We start from the raw sequence: 22,917 nt of genomic DNA on the forward strand, positions 1-22,917 counted from the left end.
AGGGAGGGAGGGAGGGAGGGAGAATGGCAAATGAGGTTAGGATAAGGGTTGGGAAATGAGGAGAGGAAAACAGGTATGATGAGCTGATGCAGTACACACACACACACACACACACACACACACACACACACACACACACACTGTTTCTGACATGGACAAAGCTCTGCTGTGTGTGTGTGTGTGTGTGTGTGTGTGTGTGTGTGTGTGTGTGTGTGTGTGTGTGTGTGTGTGCCCTTGACACAGAACCGCTCTGCCATGAATAATAAATGTTCCATCATAAATTGTTGAATCAAATTCTGAAGTTACGCCGAGCGGTGCTCAGTTGTACATTCACTCCCGAGACACTTTTCATTGTGTTACCACGGATAAAATTACATGAAACTCACGTGTTAAGTTAATCATCATGGGTCTAATTACTAGTACTACAAATAAAAGTGTTGGTTCGCCAACATCTGGCAGTTTTAGCAGAATCTCTCTGGCCTTTCAAATAATTTTTCTTCTCACATTCAAGCTAATTAGGATCATTGGAAGCCTAATTAATTCTGTTCAGGCTTCTAATTGGTGTCATTGTAAATGGGTCTCTTCTTAAACTGTCCTCTCCAGGAAAACAATAGATCACTTGATCACATACTTTAAACAGCCTTACGTTTACATCTTCCTGACCAGCGACCTTTCATTCAAATAACCGTTGTCTCTCAGAAATAAAGGAGGAAGTTGTGTGACATTGTTCTCGTGCCACAAAAAGGTAGATGGTTGGACGTCAAAAGCGTCTTTACCTCGACACCAGAGGCATCAGTTTGCATCCAGTCTCCAACAGTCAGTGCTGCTTTCTTTTTAACCGTAACCTTGGTCTTTACAAAAACTTAACCATAACCAGAGAACACTCATCTTTGTAATGGTAGCATGGCTTCTTTTAGATAAGATGCTCTAAGATGAATGTTCAGTCTTAAGCCTTTCCCAGAGCTTTTAACTGTATCTCACGGCTTTATTCAGTGAATGGAATTTGATCACTTTCCAAAATATAAAGAATTGCTGAAGTTCAATAAGAGAAAGGTGTAAATACTCAGAGATCCACCTTAAAATATAACATATCTGTTCGGAAGAGATCAGTGATTTTGTACAAAAAATAAGTAATGGTGAAGTTCTGTTGCCTTTTCTGAATCTGTGTGTGTGTGTGTGTGTGTGTGTGTGTGTGTGTGTGTGTGTATTGTTGTTGCGCTGTGTGTGTTGGTGCACAGCCTCATATAAGCCGGTCCCCTGGTGAAGATTTTAGGCTTCGGCGGGTAAAAACATGAAGCCTATTCATGGTACACTTTACAGCCAACACACACACACACACACACACACACACACACACACACACACAAACACACACACTCGTATTTAAATGCATCACTACACACACACATATGCAAAAAACCCAAAAAACTACAGGTATGACACACACACTGTACACATGGATACACAGTGCAGACACACCCATAAAAACATGGATTTACACGCCGCACACTTTAGCACATACAAGGTGGGACACACTCATAAAATCATAAGTATACATTCACTCTTTGACACACAAACACACACACACACACACACACACACCTTATGGATCATTTAGTCTCGGCTGAAGTTTATGGAGGTGTTTCTGACAAGGTCATCAATTACAGTCTGTCCTCTCTCCTCCCTCTTTTATTTATTCCTCACCCTCCTCCCTTCCTCATTCCTCCTTCTCTCCGTGAAACTAAAAAGTAAAATCAGTCATTTTTTCTCTAATCATGTTGCACTTGTGCGAAATGGTGAAAAGAACAAGATGACTCTCGTTTTGCGTCATTGAATCGTGGCGTTTGAATCGATTTGTTGCACGTTGTATTGCACCAGGTTAAAAAAGTGTAAAAAATGTGACACTAAAACAAGGACACATGGTCAATAAGAAAAAGTAACACACATTTCAGTCAGTCAGTGATGCCCCGTCCGATCCTCGTCTCTTTGTTCAGTTTTGCTGTAACTCGCTGAGGAACATGTAAATTCTTCTTCTCTGGTGTCTCATTTGTCCCAGCTGTCACCCTGCAGCTGCCCGGCAGTTGTGTTCTGCATGTGATGGAGACTTAGATGTAGTTTGACAGCAGTGAGTTAATTTAAGATGAATTATTATTGTGAACAGGAGACACTGAACCAAAGGAGGTTGAGTACTGGACCAAACCTCCAGCACTGACTCGTTTGAATAGACACGGTTATGCAGCTAATTTATAATACTTAACAAGGTTTATAGATAAATCCTCCCTCTTTGAGTATTAATGTGTGTGTGTGTGTGTGTGTGAGTGAGTGAGAGAAAGAGAGAGAGAGAGTGAGGGAGAGAGAGAGAGAGAGAGCGAGGGAGGGAGAGTGAGTGAGAAAAGTCTATAAAACTTTAAAGGCTTGTTTAAAAGTCATTATAGTGATTACAGTAATTCAGCACAAAGTTCAGTGGAACATAACTGAATCAATTAATTCAGTGTGTGTGTGTGTGTGTGTGTGTGTGAGAGAGAGAGAGTGAGTGTGAATATGAGAGGGAGAGAGTGTGTTTGTGTTTATGTTTCCTTGTCATGCGGTCTACCCTCTCTCCTTTGGTCTGCTGCCAAAATTCACACAGACACACACGCACACAGACACACACACACACACACACACACACACACACACACACACACACAGCGCTTCAGTAAACAGTCGTTTGTTAGCCGTCTCAGATGTTGCTTTTTCACCCGCCCGTAAACATACACATTTGTTTACGTTTCCAACAACACCGGCGGCAACCGTTTCCCTCCAAGACCACAGACACACACACACACACACACACACACACACACACACACAGGGATACCACACAACAAGCCCCACTTCATTGGTAGAGAGTGTGTGTGTGTATCTGTGTAAATGTGTTTATGTGAGAGTTTCCTGGAAATAAAAACCTTACAACACGCACACACACACACACACACACACACACACCCTAAACATACACTGAGACAGTGTCACTCTCATTGTTAAAGCTTCACCTCTTCATCCAGGAGAAGAGAGAGAGGGGAGAGAAAAGAGAGCAAGAGAGGAGGGTCTGATTAATGTGAGAACAGATGGAAGGAAAGAGCTATTTAAGGTGGAAAGGTGGAAATTCCAAAATTCCAGTCCCAGTGAGAATTAAGCCCCATGTGGCCAAGATTAATATGACGAGGCGGAATGAGTAATAAAATATTTCCCCTTCTTGGTAATGAAAGCCTTTGTTCCAGCCAGATGTTAATTTAACCACTGGCAAATATCAGGTATCAGATATATATATATATGTATATATACGAGTATATGAATGTTTGTGATCTTCCCCTAAATTTCACCAAATGTCCAAGTTTCTTTAAAAGTTTAAAGTATATATGGGAAACGCTTTTATTTCCTGGTAGTTATTTATATGTAATTTCATCACTAACACAGACATTAAAGAAACTACTGACACGTCTCGATTAAGTTTTTTAAATCAGGTTAAAACAGCTGCTGTTCATCAAATTCGAGCTCTGTTAACCACGATCGTTCTCCAACCACATGGTTTTTATTGTAACTATGACAAAGTAGTAATTTTAACCCAAATCTTTCTCCAACCCCGTTACCAAGTTGTTTTTCTGCCTAAATTCAACCAAATCTTATATCGTCACATTATAAAAGGGATGAATTCACAGTGAAAAATGATGTGTGTGTTGCTCTAAGGGGCAGAACAAGTTAAGATAATACAATAATATACATTAGGACACAGCAGAACAGCGAGGTGTACATGAATAAATTACAACTGGTGAACAACAGGACAATGAACAATAATAAAAAACAAACTAAAACATAGATTTTTTTCCTTAATCCGCTAAAATTTGCCATTGAATCTGTTATGTAGATGTATTTAGTAATGAAATATTGAAATGTACTTTCACCGCATGTTCTCCGCTTCCCTCTTTGACGTCCTACATTTCCCCGAATCGATGAGGTCAGCATTTGGAGAATGAACACAAAGGTGTTAAATTCGTGTTAAATTGAATGACTCAGTTTGGGAGTGATAACAAAAGCGAGCAAGACAAAACCACGAGTTACAGTCTCCTTACTCAGACTCCAGGCATGTTTTGTAGCTGCATTGCATTCTGGTCTATTTCCTATTACTTTTTTTGTGCCTCTAATCTGAAGTTTGTTGAAGGTCAGGATAAAATGGCAGCTGTGGGAAGAATCCCCGTCTCTGTAATGTAGCAGTGGCTGTTTTTAATAATGACAATCCAAAGTTTTCCTTTACATTGAGCCAAAGGATCATTATTATTATTATTATTATTATTATTATTATTATTATTATAGAACTTTGTACTTGTGCATTAAGATAATATTCTCAACATTAACATATGTAACTGTTAGCATCAGTGTTACGTCCACATTTTCTCTCCCACTGTATTTATCTCTGTCTCTTCATCACATGACCTTTCTGTTTTCACCCTGATGACATCATTCAAACCAACTGGCCTCAACAGCTGCACTCTGTACACACACACACACACACACACCTGGTGAAATCAGGATGTGTTTATCACACGGGTCATTAGTCAGCGCGCTGTCAGCATAGCTTTGAACTGACCTCAACCATGGAGGTGTGTATATTGATGTCTTCTCCCACACACACACACACTGACACACACACACACACACACATACTGTATAAACACACTTAATCTCTCCAGTTATTTTGCTGCAGTGAGCAACACTTTTGGCAGCACTTGGTCTTCTCTTGTGTTCCTTCTGTTTTTTTTTTTTTGTTTTTTTTTTTATACATTTCTTTTTATCATCAGTTTTAACCCGCAGTTAATCTTGTGTAATCATCTTTTATCTTTTCGCTTTGATCAGTTTCTGGTCTGTTGTTTTTCATTTGTTCTCTCATGTACAGAAAAAAGAGCTTTCTCCTGGCAGAGCGAGGACGAGAGGAGAGATACATTTTTCCCATTAAACGTGTCTTTTAGGGGAGTTCCTCCTTATCAGACTCCAGGGTCTGAGGACAGAGGGTGTTGTGTGATTTACAGGTTGTTAAACCCCCTCGAGGAAAGATTTTGTGATTTGTGATATTAGGCCGTTTAAATTAAATTTGACTTCAAACATTTTTATGTGAAGCAATACACTACACGTGTGTGAAACGTTTGTATTCGTTTCACCTGTCTTTAAATCGTGAGAGACGCCGTTCCTCTGCGGTTCGCTGGGCCAGCGTCTGGACACGACACTCAGACATACAATACTGTCATGGTGTCGGGGCGCGAGGTGTGGAGAACGTTTCCCTGAGCGTTGGGATCACCCTTAAGTACAATTAGATTTTATGATATTATGTAATTGCTGAGCTCATTGATTGTAATGCTTCTCCACATGTGTACCAGACCTCTTCTTTGTTTGGTTTTTAGTGTTCTGGATCTTTTGTTTACAGCTGTGGAGACAATATTTTGTCCGTCCAAAAACTGCTGTCGCATGTCGACAGGTGAACACACACAAGAACACTACGTTTCATTAACTGCGACACCACCTACATAGTGTATCGCCTCACTCGCCTGTGTGAGTGTTTCTGACTCGGTTTACGTAAACCACAGTTAAAAAAAACCTAGATTATCCTGCGGCACAGCAATCTGCTGAACATCATGGATACGATTAGTCTCTAGAGGGTCAAAGGAAAAGAAGTTATTGAATAATCCATCAGAGGGAGTGACTGCCTTTAAACGGGATCTTTAAATTGGAGGCTTTAATACTGTATATCCAGGTTGGAGTGATATGATTCAGTTGTCATTATCTTTTTCTCTTTTTTGATATATATGTGGATGTTATTGTGACGTTTGTTCATTATGTGTCGCAGTGCTGCAAAAGATGTGAATCTTTTTTTTACTGATTCCACCCAGACAAAGACGAGGGGAAGTGGGAACCAGCTCCTCACTCTGCTTATTTTTCTTCACTATGATCAGTTTTTTATCTTAAGGCTTCCTGGATTTAGTGAAACACACTTGCCTCTTCTTTTGTTTGTTTTTCTGTAGTTCTTTTTCAGTGCTGAACCATATGTTCATCTCTTTTCTAATGTTTTCAATCATGATTTATTCTCTGACTGTAATATTCTCATTTCCTGTCCTTCCTCTTCTCTTCTCTTCTCTTCTCTTCTCTTCTCTTCTCTTCTCTTCTCTTCTCTTCTCTTCTCTTCTCTTCTAATGAAGTCAAAAAAGTTTTCTTATGTTTGATTGAAAGCAAGCACATAAACACACACACACACACACACACACACACACACCCACACACACCCCTGTAGTGCATGTGTGTGTGTTGCAGTTATTTTCACAGTGTTCCACTGGTAGCTGTGGTTTGGGGCCTGCATCTATTTTAGACTTAAAGAGAGGGGAGAAGATGGGCTGTGTTTGTGTGCATGTATGAGTGTGTGTGTGTGTGTGTGTGTGTGTGCGCATATGTATGCATGTGTGCGTATGTGTAAATCCAGAGGACACAGAGCGAAGGAAAATGCATGTAGTATGTGTAAGTGTAGGTCAGGTCTGGTGTGTAATCCTGAGCAGCTGTCTTTGTTCTGTCTCTGTGGTGTTTGCAAATTGAAGAGTTCTCCTCCAGACTTCTATAAATACGACAGCAGAGCTCTATTTTAGAAAGAATCAATCACTACCTGGAGCTCATCGTTCAATAAATCTGAAATGTTAGAGGAGGGTTGTTGTTTGTTTCTTACTCCTTTTACAAACTAGAAGAATTTAAATCACAAACTTAATTACACTTTTGTACTTTTCAGTCACTGAAATGACAGAGATCCGTTTTCACAATATTCAACATATACACAACTTGTGTGATGTGTTTGTGTGAAGGCTCGACAGAAGAGATCAGGTGTCTGAATCACACACACACACACACACACACACCAGTTTTCTAAAGGAATCACACTTCCTGCCTTTTGATGTGTGTTTTCAAAAGCACTGTGTGTGTGTGTGTATGTGTGTGTGCAAATGTGTGGGTCTCACAAACTATACGTGTGCGTATGTGTGCGTACAAACATGTGTACATTGAGGGGGGATTGAAATAGCGTAAAGCCCACAGCCAAATTGCTGCTAACCGCGGCAGCACAGTGTCACCCCCATCTTCAAACCGCAGCCCAGAATAAAGCAGGAATGCGCTGGTGTCTCCGCACTGCAGACCGAGACAGAGCTGTCTATTGGAAGCAGCTTCACCCCCTCAACCGAGCTGTCCAGAACCGTTCCAAAACCGGCCCCAAGTGGCCCCAAACTGTCACAGACCGGCCCAAACTGTCTCAAAATGGCTTGAGCCTTCTTCAAATTATCATGGACTGAACCAAACCATCCTCATTTATATAAAAACAGACCCACAAATGTCCAAAATGTCCCAGACTGTTGCACAACTGTCTTAGACTGTCCCCCAGCTATATCTAAACTTCATCAGAACTGCACCAGGCTTTCCAAACAATCTCCAAAATGCCCCGAACTGTCCTTAACTGCCTTCAAGACGTAAGTTTCAAACTCTTCCCAAACCACCGAAACACACCATATCTAAACATCTGCAGACGGCCCCCGAACCTTTTCAAACTGCTCCTTAAATCTCCTCGACTGCCTCAAACTGGAGCGATATCTAGAAATTTCTATACCTCTCCTCCAAACTGTCTCCAGATCTGTCCTCTGCAGCACTTTCTCCAGAACTTTTCAAAGCTCCCAAACTGTCCGTGACGATTAAGGTTCTGTTTTCTGCAGCATGCAGGACTTTAAAAACATTATGGCACATCCTCCACATCTGTTCCAAAGAGGGTCACATTAGTAATGATTGTGCTGGTGCCAGTTGTAGCAGTAAAAGAAAAACATTTAGTAATAGCAGTAGTAATAACAGCAACGGTCCTTGTTGTCCGCAGACCGTCCTGATCCCGCTGACTGGCTCTAAATTTGATTATTATTTTTGTTGTTGTTGTTGTTCAGATTCAGAGCTTGTACAGAGATCCAGTCTGTAATAACAGAAACAGGAGACTTCCTGGTGATTTTAACGAGCTGAGGAGCCGACCGTGCTGCTGAATGTTATGGCTCTACCTTCGTCGTATGAAAGAGAGAGAGAGAGAGAGAGAGAGAGAGAGAGAGAGAGAGTGCAGATTCTACATCTCTGTCACTTTAACTGCAAACCTACTAAGACAGTTTGGGACTTGTCAAGGACATTTTTGAAAGAATTTAAAAGAATTTGGGTGCAGAAATTTTAAGATGGTTTGAGACAGTTTTGGAAGAGTAACTTAATACCTGGCTAAAAATAAAACATTTAATTGCCCTCTCTGGTTGAAGGTTTCGAAGGTTTGTTGCAGCTTTGACTCTACATCGCAGCAGGAAGGTGATGAGTTAAACCACTGGAAGTCGGCAAAAAATAAATCTAAAAAAATACAACAACTCTTTTAACAACTTGCACCTGCTATTGTTGCTGCATGTAAAGCGTCGGCACTATCTCAGCTTCGACCCTGTGTCACGGTCTCTACATCTTCATCAGCGACGCTACATCTAATATTATAGATCCACTGTCATGCTGCTGCAACACCTGCTTCTGGTTCTACTTTAAATACATCGCCACCAGTATTATTGTGCAGCCTCTCTAACACAACAACTGTAATTACAGTGTCATCTTCCATTCGGCTGCTTTTCTTGGGTGTTGAAGTGTGATGTGGTGCAGAGTAGAGAGTCTAAACCTCAGGGTTGTCTAAAACTGATAACCCCGACCAGCGAGACAAATATAGACCTGACCGCGGCCGAGGGAAACACAGATACACACCGCAACTCCGACCAGGCGGTACTACGCCTACTATTTACAGAGCGGGAAGGAGAGAGAGGCAGAGGGAGGAATGCATGAGAGGTCAGAGCAAAGAGACGGTGTGTGTGTGTGTGTGTGTGTGTGTGTGTGTGTGTGTGTGTCTGTGTCTGTGTGTGTCTGTGTCTGTGTGTAATGTGATTTTGTTTCAGAGTTGCTCCAGAGGTGGGCTATTTCCTTACCTCATGTTGATGTAAGGCTGAGGTTAAAACACACACACACACACACACACACACACACACACAGACCAACACATTCCCCGTGAAATTGTAAGACAGCGTTAAAAAAAACCGACTCGCCTTAGAAAAACACCTGCCCAATTAAGAGCAAGGCATATCCCATTTCAAACAACTGTGAGTGAGAGTGTGTATGTGTGTGTGTGTGTGTGTGTGTGTGTGTGTGTGTGTGTGTGTGTGTGTGTGTGTGTGTGTGAAGCCACAGGCTGTGCTCTCACCAAAGAGAACAAGATTGGCTTTAGAAAAGGCCAGGATAAATATTAGAGAGGGCTTAGGGTAATCTGCACACACACACACACACACACACACACACACACAGACGAAGACACAGTGGGGGAGATGGAGAGACACACACATTCTCAGACACCTTAAGGTAGACATGATGGCAGACACACACACACACACACACACACACACACACACGCTCAGACACACACAGTACAAAGGTGTGTGTATGTGTGTGTGTGTGTGCAGTGCATGTTAAATGAAAGTACCGTGAAACTGGACACAATCCTCAGGGAGGAGAGGAAATGAGGAGAAATGGACATGTGGGAAAGAGATGGAAAGAGGAGGGTGAGGAGAAAGAAGAGAAAACAGAGGGATGAGGAGGAGACAGAAGGAGAGGAAAATGGGGGGGAGGAGAAGAGACAAAGAGGGGAGTTAGGCAACAGGAAAAGGATGAGGAGGGAGCAGAGGAAAGAGAGGAAGAGGAGACAGAGAGGGGAGGAGAGGAATGACGGAAGGGGGATAAAGAGGAGACAGAGAGGTGGGATGGAGAAGAGACAAGGCGTCCAATTCATCGGCCTCAGGAGCTCCTTAAATCCACACTGATCCATGGGATTCTAGCAGGGATTTCATCACACACACACAATCACACCCTCACCCGTCCAAGTTTACACACACACACACACATACACACACACACACACACATCCATCCATGTTCTATTGCTTCTTCTACAAAACTTCCAAAAACATGAACATTTAATATTTACCTTTTTCTGTAAACGCTGACAAACACACACCGAGAAGAATTTAGAATTTAGACATTTTTTAGTTTTTGGCCTGAAGCAGGAGAAACAGCGACAGCAGTGAGCTGCGAGCAGAACATCGTGTCTGTAGTGAGAAAAAGAAAACGAAAAAAAAAAGTTTCATTTTTATGCTAATAACAACAGAGCACAACTTTATTGAATCTCGTCTTTCTCTCTACACCTCTGCAGACACGACATTAAGACTCAGAACGTTAGAAACAACAACATCCAAGTGTTATTGTTCAGTAAATCATGGGGTGATCTCTGCCAATGGAATCAATGGTGGCAAGCAAGAAATAAACTGAACGAATAACAAACAAAAATAGCAGTAAAAACTATTTTTTGCTTTTTCCCCAAACATGTTGTTTTGCCAACCTCATGGTTTCACAGATCTCCTGATCAGACTTACAACAGTGAAATGCGATATGATTCGCCTCAACCCGCAGAGACGCACGCTGCAAGATGCTGCTGGTTCACAGGTTTTAAAGTATATGCATCATATGCCATCACTGCATGCTGAGTAGAATAAGTGCTGACATGTATGTAAAAAGGGCTGGTATATTACATGTCTGCAGAGGCGGGCGTGGTCGCACATGTCACTTATTCCCGGCAGCGCTGTGACATGAGCAGGATAAAAAAAAAAAAATGTACATCATGTGAAACCTGCAGAACGTTCAGCTTCACAAAAACAAATAAATCTGTGTCTTCATCACCTCATTCTTCCTGGTAATGTGCATTTGTGACAGTTATTATTGTTTATTGTTTTTATGTTAATTATTCTCAGTGTTTGGCTTCTTTTGTTTCTTTTCTTTATTGTTATAGTGTGATTTTGATTTATTTGTTGTTTTTCGTGTGTGGACTCCAGGAGGACTAAGCTAATAATTTAATCCAAATAAAGAAATAAAGTGTCTACACAGGGCGAGTAGCATGAGCAGAACATTTGCAGGGCGGCAGCAGCAGCTTCAGCAGCTTCAGCTTGTGTTTATACGGATGCATTCAGGCACAGTAACTGTAGTTATGCACTACACACTCATAAACACAAGCTGTTATGCGGCCTGTGTACACCTCTGGATTTATTAAAATAGGAGCGTATCTGTTCCATCAGACGTCTATGAAGAGTCTCCATCGCCCAGGTTCATGGTTATCCAAGAAAAGTTGAATCGGGGACAACTGGGCTTGTTGTAGATACTTGCATCAGACACACGTGAGACAGAAAACGTGGCTGAAACACTGACTGTGTGTCGGCACGCCCCGAGTTCAAATTCTCACAACTATCAGCAAAACATGGAAGTTGAAGTTGCTAACCGGCCAGCTGTGAAAGGTTGCTGTCACACTGTCAATTTGTAGAACTATAAGTGCAAAGCCTTTGCTAACGTGTTCTCTCTACCTGTCGTTCAGGAGGTGTGGAGCCCATAGCAGAGGTGGCTGGTGACGGGGAGGAGCTGGAGCTCCCGCAGGAGGCCACCAAGTTCATCAAGAAGAAACAGCCGTCTAAGAAAGTCAAGAAAGGTAGGAGCACAAACTCCTCCATCTTTTTTACTCATCTCCTTGGTACCTGTTATCTTTTCTCCTCCCCGTCTCTCTGTGTCTTTATTTGGAGCTGAATGTTGTCTAACTCTCAGACCCCTCAGTGGCTCTGCATCGCCTTGTCACATTTCCAAGCCACCCGTATCAAAATACATCACTCCAGCGGTACGTCCGCAGCATCGCTCCCAGCTTGTCAGTAAATCCTGACCAGAGGCCTGACACCGATATCTGTTCACTGTCTGTCACACTGTTGTAATCCACCTCTATTTTCCCTCACGGCACAGTGCTCTGCCTCATCTGTTATTTGCACATACCACTTTGACTGCCATTGGCACAAGCTCCACAGACTCAGCATGGTTCACACCCTAGCTGGTGCCAAGTGATGAAATCAAACCATAAATTTGGTTCTGAGGATGCAGCATTGATGTTCGTGGTGTTTCTAAAGGTTTAGTTTTGTTTTTTCACCCTGTGATCCTGCACTGTTGATGAGCTGTGACCTCAGAGCTTTGCCCCCGACTGAAGGTACTCACCTTAACGCATCCTCACATCACTGAACCAATAAGATCGGGCGAACGAGCCACTAGCACCTTTACTTTACTTGGCAGCAGTTACAGCATCACTCTGGTCATGAAACATGTGTCTTGTTGCCCGGGGAGGAAAACTCATGACCACGTCCCTCATGACATCTCATGCATCTCATACTGTGGGAATACGGGATGCCAGGGCCGATGTTACAAGCTAATCAGTCCCTATATAAACATAGTGGAAGCAAATGAGTAAATCTCATCAGCGTCAGCGAGCCAATCAGCATGCAGCGCACTTGGACCAAGATCTAAAAATGCTGGTGATCGGCTTGGAACACGTTTAACTGAGCTTAAAAATAAGAATAATAGAAAAATTTGTGCCGTAATGTTTATTGTTATTGTCTTTTTTGTTCAAATTTATCTGATAAAATTGATATAAAAAAAAAAAAAAGTATCGTTAAGAATCTGTATCGGGACCGATATCGAAAATCTTTGATCAATGGTTTTGCTGCTCATTTCCAGTCCATCTATGTTCCACTCATCCACCTGCTCCTGCTCATACATGTGGTATATACTCTGAACCCATAATGCTCTCTAAGATGTTCTTCCCTGGGAATGTGAGCTATCCGCTGCTGTGCACTCGTCTGTGTTTCATATCTGCTTTGTTCCTGTTGTGGCCATGCTTTTATTATCACAGTGTTACTGCTGCGGCATTGTGAGAGCGGAGCTGGGAGCATGTCCGGCGTTGCTGGCTCACTGTTGCCAGGTCTACGCTCACTGTTTCTCTGTTTGGGGAGTTGGACCACGCTCTCTTCCTCTTCCTCCGTCTGCTGTGTCTCGTTCTCACTCTCTCTCCTCTCTTTATGTTTGCGTCCATCTGGCTCTGCTCTCAGTCTGTCCTCCTTTCCATCTGTCTGAAAGATGCAGCAGGTCCGCAGAGGACATATCTGGCCATTTAATATCTGACTATTTATTTTCCTAATCAACCCAATCAAGCAGGATGACACCTCAATTTCTTCCTTCCTTACTTCCTTTCTTCCATCCTGCCCTGCTTTTTTTAAGTCATCATTAGTTACTAAAGAGATTAGTTTGATACGCACACATACAACACGATCACATCAGCCTCCACACACACTCAACAAGAGCATATTGTTTCCTGGCTTCTGGCTTTGTCTCACACACACACACACACACACACACACACACACACACACACACACACACACAACCACACATACACGTGCACAAACACACACCAGTCTCCTGCCAGAGAGGGGCTTCTGGTTTGCATTGAGGACAAATCCGTGTTTTATGACAGTTTGTCTTTCCTAAACCGTGGCGGATAGATCCGCTTTGATGGGCTCTACTTGAGCTATTAGTTACATTAGTTGTGTGTGTGTGTGTCTGTGTGTGTGTACGTGTCTGTGTGTGCACGCATGTGGTTAATCCACTCAGGCGTCGCCACTAATGAGAAGAGGAGGCGTGGGAGACACAAAGAGGGCAACACAGGGATCATTAGATATACACTCATATACGGTACATATACATTCACACACACACACACACACACACACACACACACTGGGCTTACAACCACATGCTGCGTTCAAAACAACCGTGGGAATGTTAAAACACGTCAGTGCAGTGCCACTGCATTGTGTTAGCATGTTTTATTAATTGTACACGTGTTGATCACATGTGTTTGTCCAGATAAAAACATTTTGACAGTGAATTATACAGCATAGGAAAAGGTTTGATTTATTAATCCTGTAATCAGTGTAATTAGTATTCAAAGTACCAATCATACAAGTGCTCACTTTCTCCCAAGTTTAACATTAGTATAAATCAAATTGTAGAATCATTTTTATCTCAGTCACTCACACTACATGTGCTGCGTCCATGGCTGCAGTGAGCTCAATGCAAATCCACTATCTACCATGTGTATGAAAGGTGAATCAGTTGGTCATTCTCCCATAGAAATGTGTAATTGTTTGAGATTTATTGTGTCTGTCTGATGGTCCTGAACTTAATATCAAAACAGAGGTTTAATAGAGCTTTACCTCAGTGGCTCTCTCTCTTACACACTCACACACACTCACACACACACACACACACACACGCACGTCACCCTCGCCTTTCAATTCCTCCCTCCAGACGTGATTGAAAAAAACCAAAGGGAAAATGATCCCTAATTAGTATTGTTTGTCATGGAAACCTCACAGTAAGTCTGTGGTTTGCACTTAAAATGAGTGGAGGGAGGGGGGGACGGAGGGGAGCAGGGGAAGTGATTTGGGTGACGGAGGGAGGGGTGGGGGGGGGCATCATGTCCAGACTTGTCTTGTAGCCACCACACCTCCCGCTCCTCCTCCTCCCACTCCTCCTCCTCCTCCTAAGAAACTGCAGCAGCTTGTAAAGACTTTGCACAGAATGGTGTGATTGTTTATTAAACCTTGTAGTGAAAGTCTCTTTTGACCCTGGAGCTTGTTGCTGTTGCTGAAGGACACTTCACTTCTTCTTTTTTTTTTTCCCCTGTCATGCAGAATTTAGATTTTTATTTCTAAAATCTGTGTTTTGTTTTGGTGGCCTGTCGCACGCCTGGCGCACTGAAGAAGGTGGGAGGCGGGACTACACTACACAGCAGACGGCGCTTCTCTCAGGCGCAGACACCAGTGTATTAACCACAGGTGAAGCATTAATGCCGATCTACCCATCATCAATCGGGGCATCCCTTTGAGGAATTAGCCCGTACCAACTGTACATAAGACAAGTTTTTTACAGCTGCAAAATCCCCAACATGTATCAGGCTTGAGGACATTGTTTGCATGTCATTACTCATCTCTCTCTGTCCTGGTTTCCTGTCATCTCTCTCTACTGTTTATGTTGTTTTTTTCACGTTTTGATAAGAATCCCTTAAATTTCTGAGCCAGATGTGCTCTGAGCAAGACATTTTAGGGTTGAAAAATAAAAGTTTAACTGCATTACACATCAGTAGGAAGCTAGAATCTGCTGATAATATCATGCCAGTGCATTAGTCGCTCTGTCCACGGTGTAATCTACCCACAGACGCACAGTCGAGTGTTTCTGTCTGCTGGTGGCCCAATGCCAAAAAAGCCTGTGGGTGAACCGGGCAGCTCACTACTCCTATAAAAGCAGGGAACAAGATGGTAGAGAACAAATCAGTTCAAAGCTCTCATTCCTCAGACAAAGACACACACACACACACACACACACACACACACACACACCTTCCGCCTACCTGTCTATGACTTAAAAGTAATTAGGCGCCATGCCAACCCCCGCACCGCACCACACACACACAGACCTTTCTGTTGGAGCGCATGGCAGCCGAAAAGCACATTTGGTCGACTTGAAAGACATCAAACGGCGTCTGAGAGTGGGACACTGAGAGAGAGAGAGAGAGAGAGAGAGAGAGAGAGAGGAGGAAGAGTGTAGCATGTTCTTTCCTTCTCTCCTCAGCTTGAAACGGAGGGATGAAAGAGAGATGAAAGGGAGAGTGTCTTCCTTCTCCTCTTTCCTGGCACTGCATCCCTTTTTGTTGCTCTGTTCCTCCCCTACAGCCCACCTGGGATCACAGACACCATCCAGAGCGAACACACACGTACACACACACACACACACTCTTGTGTTTACTGTTAGAGGAGGCGAACTGCTGAGGAAAATTTGAACCCTGACCAAACACGGAGTCTTGCTGTTTTCCCTCGATCTTGTCAGGACCAGTGTCAGTCTACGGTCAGCGGCCTCATTAAGCCACATTATGTACTAACACGGCCGCTACAGATTTATGCTAACAGCTATTAGCCACCGACATGATGTGATTCTGCTGCAGAGATACTGCACCTCATGTATATTAGCATCAAACGGTCGTTAGCGACGTCTGCTGTGTTTTTGGTATCAGCCACTCAGGCAGTATTGCACCTTGCGCATATCACCAGTTACCATTAGCTGTTCGCCTTCACCCATTAGTAATGTGCTTTGTGCATTAGCAATAGCCGTAGCTTTATCCATTAGCTGCCAAATCCAGATAAGAGCTTGTCCTCCATTACTGTAAATCTATAACCATCCCGAAGAAAATGTAGATAAAGAGAAGCAGATGAGTCAGAGAGAGATTCTCAAGCTTTGAGGCGGTCAGTCATTCTGTGAAACCTCCAGTGAACCTGCAGCACCCTGTTGTACAGGAGCTGCTAACCGAGCTGAATGACTGTTAGTCCAGGATACAGCACAGATTTTTATGGTCCTGGTTGATAAAACTCAGGTTGTTTTTGTGTGTGTTTGTGTGTGTGTGTGTGTGTGTGTGTGTGTGTGTGTGTGTGTGTGTGTGTGTGTGTGTATTTGTAGAAGCTGTGAAAATTTGTCAAATTGGCAGGTAATGGATGTTTTTGTGTGTTTGACCAATCAGCAACTGACCAGAAGTTTGGCAGGTAATTAAAATAAATAGAATAAATACTTGATATGGTTTTCTACCCATATACCCATCATGGAACCAGAACTGTTTGTGTGTCTGCCTGCTGGGCCGTCGGATCTTCAGGACCAGTGCTGTTGGTTCTGAGGACAGTGGTGGTTGAATAGAGGTCGGTGTGGATTGAATGCTTCAGTACTACTTATTAAGCGAACTGGGTGCTTCAACTAATCCAATTCTGAAAATTCTGTGTTTTCACTCAGTCGGGATGAGCTGTTGATTCAGTATTTAGTTTAATTTAACCCAGTTGGTTTGGCATACAGATTTTAAATGTAGGGAAAACGAGAGCACTGATATCAGATCGGCAAATAGTGAGAGCAAACATCTTCAGCTGATGCATGAAAATATGTATTGGGCAAGAAAAGAATTGGGTTGTTTGCACGGTTGTGAAGGCAGGTACGTCCCTGACAGAGGTGTCTGGGCTCCTGGAAAAGTTTCTGCTGGTGAAAAGGTTTGTTTGATTTCAGAGGTTTCTCTGCAGCAACGGGAACCAAAGTGTAACACTGAGTAATTATAGAAATCTGGCATCAAAAAAAGCACAAATCATAAGATATCAGCAGTTTACCCACAGGCAGCCTGGAGTCTGTTGGTGTCAGCTTTCAGGAAGGTCATTAGTTTCATGTTGGTTTCAAGTCTGTGTCTACGCTGTGATTTATGTTGCATGTGAGGTCACATCCTCCGTCTTTTTATGTGGATAGAGAGATAAATCGATCAGGACAAACAAACCTTTCATCTGCTGCCTTCCCGTTCTCCCAGGTGAGTCGTGTTGTCTGCAGCGGAGTGAAGCTGCACAGGTAATGAAACCTGCGGTGACTCAGTGAGAGTCGGTGTTCACGGGCCGGAGGAGACTTGTACCGACATGGCTGAGTTACACAGTCCCGCTGTGTCGGTCTGTCCGTCAGATTACAGACGCACAGTGAACAGAGCTATCGGCTTACTGTCACACACCGCGGCTGCTATTCACATCCAGCTCCTGCACACACACACACACACACACACACACACACACACACACACACATACACACACAAACTCAGCGGGCAGGTTTCCTCATCCTGAACAGGATCCTCCCGGGCTGTGGCCAGAATTTCTGACCCATGGACTTGTGTTGTAGACGTGCATGTGTGTTTATGTTCATGTGTGTGTGTGTGTGTGTGTGTGTGTATGTTCATGTGTGTATGTGCATGTTGATTTGTGTGACGGATAGAGGTCTCTCTATTCCCAGCTCACCCTCCATGAATAAAAACACAGATAGAAAATGAACCCTTGTTTGGCCATCGCCACACACACACACACACACACACACACACACACACTTTCTGAGGTTAAGTGTCCTTGCAGATGGAAAGTAAAGTATGTGGCATATGAAACCAAGCTCGATTGTTTTGTGTGTGTGTGTGTGTGTGTGTGTGTGTGTGTGTGTGTGTGTGTGTGTGTGTGTGTGTGTGTATGTTGGAAATTGAGTGGTGCAGTCATTAGATGCTGGTGTGAACCTACAGCCTGAGTCATCATCTGTGTCTGTGTCTGTTGATGTTACACTGTCAAATTAAAAACTAATAGAACATGTTTCTAAATGGTGAGTACAAACTGCGTCAGCTGAAATCATTCATTGATCAGGGACTGATCAGGACGCCAATACAACCAATACACAAGTCACCCTGATGAGGATATTTTCTGACGTGTGTATAAAAACCTTAGATGACACACTGCTGTTTCCTCTCATCTCCTAATACAAACACAGTGACAGAGATGTGACCAGTCAAAGAAAACTTAGCTTAAATATAATATACTGTGAATTTGACATTTTCAGACTTGGAGAACAAAGATGCGAGTTTCCCCGGTGCTGCAAATAGGTTGCAAGGAGGTCGAAGGTCAGATCATAATGATATTTAACTAAAAATGATACAAACAAAATGGTCTTTTATCAAGTCAACATGTGGATCAGGACTTATGGGAAATCTCTTGTCCCACAGTTCAGTAGGGGGTTGTTGCTGGTAATTTTGGGGGAGAAGGAAAATCTCCAATTCTATGTTCTTGCCACAAGAGTTTGTATTTTTGCCTCATCAGGGGGTTGCGTGGCATTTAAATTGGTGTGGTGTGTTCACTAAATTACAGCTGGTTTCAAACGCGTGTCCCCCAAGTCAAACATGTCAAATGTGCAGTTCTCAAAATAAAACAGCTCCCAGTCACGTGTGAGCTCCTCGAGTCTAACTGGGTGTCGAGTGCGAGCCCCACGCATCCACATGTTTGTCAGCCGCCTTTAAATCCAAGTCGTCATCAGCTGTGAGTTCCTGGAATCTAGCTGTGTGCCCTAAAGTGCGAGTTTCCCGCACCCAGCTGGTCATTCAAACGTCCTTCCCTAAATCCAATTGGACGTCGATCTGAATTCCCTGAAATCCAACAGTTTGTCGAGTGTGTGCTCACTAACTCCAACTCATCAGCACCTACATGTTTTCCAAATCCATGTCTTCATCGTGTGCATTGAAGAAACAATGGCAACTTCAAACTGTGTTATCTTACACAGTCTTTTTCAGTTTGTATTCTTCTTCTTCATTGATATTTTCTACTAACTTTGTCTTCCTATATGATGAGCCACCGTCTTAACGCCGTTTGACACACATAAATGTAGCTGTGGTGAAGAAATATCAACTCCCTTCATTGTTAATTCAAATTTAGCTTAAAAAAATAATTAGAAAACCATCTGAAAGCTGCAGTGTTTTGCTTGCGTGCACTTGGACAATGCAAAGTTTTCCTCACACAGCTTGGAAAAATGCAAAATAAAAATTCAAAGAAACAGCACTAAGAAAATGTCCTCAGTGGAAGACAAGAAATGAGACGTAACATAAGAGCATTTATCTACTGAAAAGAGAATGAAGACTATCAGAGACATGAGCCAGCAGCAGAGGAAAGAGGGACCCTCCTGTACTCATTGAACCGGGCCGTGGAAGGTCATCCCACCTTCGCTCTGACCTCCTGACTGGTTTTTATCTCTGTAGCTTGTCAACAACATTTTTAGGTAGCAACATTTGCTCTTGTACTGTAACTCCAAAGCTCGTGTGTGTGCCAACAATATCCCCACCACATGGCTATCACGCCATCTCCGGAGCTATTTGTTGGCTCTGGGTGTGTTGACGGAGCGCTGATGAGATGCTTGGCTGTTTAATGTGTGTGTAATGTTCCACTAATGTCTCTGCAACGATATTATCTGATCAGCTATTCTTGGCCGGGGGCTAATGCTCACGGTGATTACAAGATAGAGATGAGGACAGCGTTCCAAATATTTGTTGCCTGGTCGGGTAACAGCGTTGGACTAATGCTTATGGACCCGTGGCACCGTGCAACGGAAAGTTCAGGGGTTTTAAGCCTTACAACAGCCGTTAAGTCCCGTCAGTGACCTTGTGTGGGGACAGCTCATTCACTGTAATTTGTCTTAGATAGATGTCGTGGAAAACTGCTGTAAAAATTGGTTATTGGAGAATGTCTTCAGGGATTTGGCAAAACTGCATATCTCAGCCTTTACTAAAACTTAATTTATCAATTAAATACAGACGATGAGGAATTATCTAGACGTTCGGTGCCTTAACATTTTCACTTTTCGAGATTGCAAAGGCCAAGTGCTTGATCAGTTTCACATGCAGTGAGTCCAGGGAGTCTTATGGCTCCGCGGTGGATTTATGGTCACAGAACAGAGACATACTCTTACATCAAGCACCAGCAACATCAAAAGAAACTACGTCATTCTGTGCACACCAATTGATGCCCAATGCACTCACCGAACTTACTCTACAGATTGAAGAAGCAGTCAAGGTGCGGTCGCATCGAAACACCTGCAGTCTGTGGGTTTGAATAGAAAACAATGAAGGTGTTGTGATGCACATCAGACACCGACAATGTGTGTTGGCCCCTAATGCAAAGCAGTAACTAAAGGTTGCCGACCGGTTTCCTCAGGACTAACCTTGATTACACCTGGTCCTCTATGTGGACTGTAGACCAGAAATAAACATTATTCAGTCACATAATGAAATCACCAACAGACACAAAGAAATGAGCTGTCACCATGATGGTAGTATGATAAAGAAAATAAAATGGTAGTCTTACAAATGATATGAGAGAAACGTACGTTACGAAAGGGAACCTTCTGGAGAAAGTTACGAAAGGGAACCTCTGACGGACTTTCTACACCTTAACCCTCAAAAGCCCCTGACTGAATGCAGGTTATTTACTGTCAAGCCATAGGAAAACCTAGATTTAATGGCGTAACTCATTACGTCCTTCCTGTAATAGAATGGCGACCTGTCCAGGGCGTACCCCGCCCTTGCTGAATGTCAGCTGGGATTGGTTCTAGCTACCCCACCCCACCCCACCCACTCCCCCTGCAACCCTCAAAGGATAAGCAGTATAGCTGATGGATAGATGGATCATTCTGTCATTCAAACATCTTAGTACATCTAATGTAAAAAACATTTTATTATTAATATTTTTGCATCTTTTAAGTGTTTGATGCACCGAATAGTTCCAGCATTGAAAAGGTTGAGTTTCTCCAGTTTACCTTCAGGACAAGGAGGAGATGTTTGAAGTGAAATAACAGCAGGTACTTAGGGAAAAATATATCAACTGTTTATTAAGCCAGTATGACGCAAGAGGGAGTTTCATCGAAACAATCTAATTAATCAAAGGTGTGTTGATAAGTTCTGTAAATTATGGCTAACAGAGAGTGGGAGAGAGACAGACGGAGGGGGAGAGGGAGGGAAATGAAAAGGGATTTAGGGATGAGAGGGGGGGTGGGCAGAGAGGGAGAGTTGGGACAGGCAGGAACTATTCTGGCTACGATAACCATCAACAAACCAGACAGTCTTTTCAGAGGTGGAAACCCAGATGTGTGTGTATGTGTGTGTGCGCATGTTTCCCCCTCAGGTCATGTAACATGTGGTAAGGAGGCAGTGTTTTTGCGGTAGTGTCCATTCAGGCTCGGGGCTCCTGAGGGAACCTTCCAGAAGGAATGAACGGCTCTTCCTCTGGGAGGCCCGTGTAGGAAGTAGAGCTTCCAGTGGGGAGGAACCGGCCTTCACACCTCCTGCTGCTTTTCACATTACAGCCACAGCAGCCATGTTAGGGGATATAACCGTTAATCTAATGCGTTTTATAGTCGCTACCAGTTCGGTTCATATATTTCATGGGTCAATCCAGCTATATAAGATATGGCCCCCATAGCTTTGAATAATGAAATGCACTTGATGTTTTAATATCCTGTAAAAAAAAAAAAAAAAAAAAAACCTCTTACACATCCAAAAATGATGATACCATCTGCAAACATTACATTTTTTGAGACACACTCGTTCACTCACAGAACATGTAATTTTTTAGCATGTAAACACTCTAACTGACTTTTAACTTATACGTTCAAACATAGCATGTGGCTATGTGCAAACAATGCTAACTTGGCTATATATTAGCCGTTTAACTCTACATTTTGTTTGGAGAAGGGTTTTAGTTTTTCGTAAGTCGTAAAACCTGATAGGTAGCCTTTACTTTAAGCTTAAAGTTTAGCTTTCATGCCTGTAATAGCTAGAAAAACAACAGTTAGTTGCTAGTTGTTTGGTAAAAAAAACATGCATCAGAGGAAAGATAAGATTATGTATTCGAATATCAAAGAAGCAGACCATGTCGGCTACGACATTTAGACAAAATTATAGCTTTTATTGGAATAATATAGACTGAAGCTCTGCAGTAGCACAATGAGCTGATACAGTAACACCCTGGAAGCTGAACAGGTCGATGCATAGTCACTATAGAGGCTAATGGTCAGGCTAATGCACTCTGACACAATAATGTTGAGGCTCACAGATTCGCCCATTGTGGTAGCTAGCAGTTACGTTAATGCATTCCAGCTTCATAGTGTTCGGAGGTCGGCGGTTAGCAGTTAGCTAATGTGCTCCAACATCAAGGTCGTTGGTGGTTCACCAGATCAGCTTTAAAATGGTTTCAGAACATTTAAACTGGTTTAGCTGGACTTCATTTCACTTTCCAGCAACTGGAAACTTCTGCAGAACAGGACGGGTCATTGCATGCTTTTTTTGACAGAAGGATTTTCTTATTTTTGTCTTTCCGTCTTCAATCCGTCAATTTATAATTATCCTAACTTAACTGTTCAGACACAATATTGTCAAATAGAAAGAAAGAAAGAAACCTCACATAAAACAGTGTTCGTCTGGTTTAAAGGCACTGCTCTCATCTGTGATACAGAAACAAGGTTTTCAGTTTGGGGGCAAT

General features: G+C 42.8%; 1 protein-coding gene across 2 annotated transcripts in view; it reads left to right on the plus strand.

The window, feature by feature from the left end:
- The window catches only part of bbs9 (Bardet-Biedl syndrome 9), a 161,595-nt gene that overhangs the window by 95,898 nt on the left and 42,780 nt on the right, over positions 1 to 22,917 (plus strand). For both annotated transcript variants that reach the window (XM_023425470.2, XM_087179093.1), the window contains one exon: positions 11,518 to 11,628. In XM_023425470.2, coding sequence (XP_023281238.1) covers positions 11,518 to 11,628 — 111 coding nt within the window. The remainder of the gene's footprint in view (positions 1 to 11,517; positions 11,629 to 22,917) is intronic.

This window comes from Seriola lalandi, unplaced genomic scaffold (assembly GCF_002814215.2).
Source record: "Seriola lalandi dorsalis isolate HSWRI2012SDOR001 ecotype SW California unplaced genomic scaffold, Sedor1 jcf7180002054782, whole genome shotgun sequence".
Taxonomy (NCBI): domain Eukaryota; kingdom Metazoa; phylum Chordata; class Actinopteri; order Carangiformes; family Carangidae; genus Seriola; species Seriola lalandi.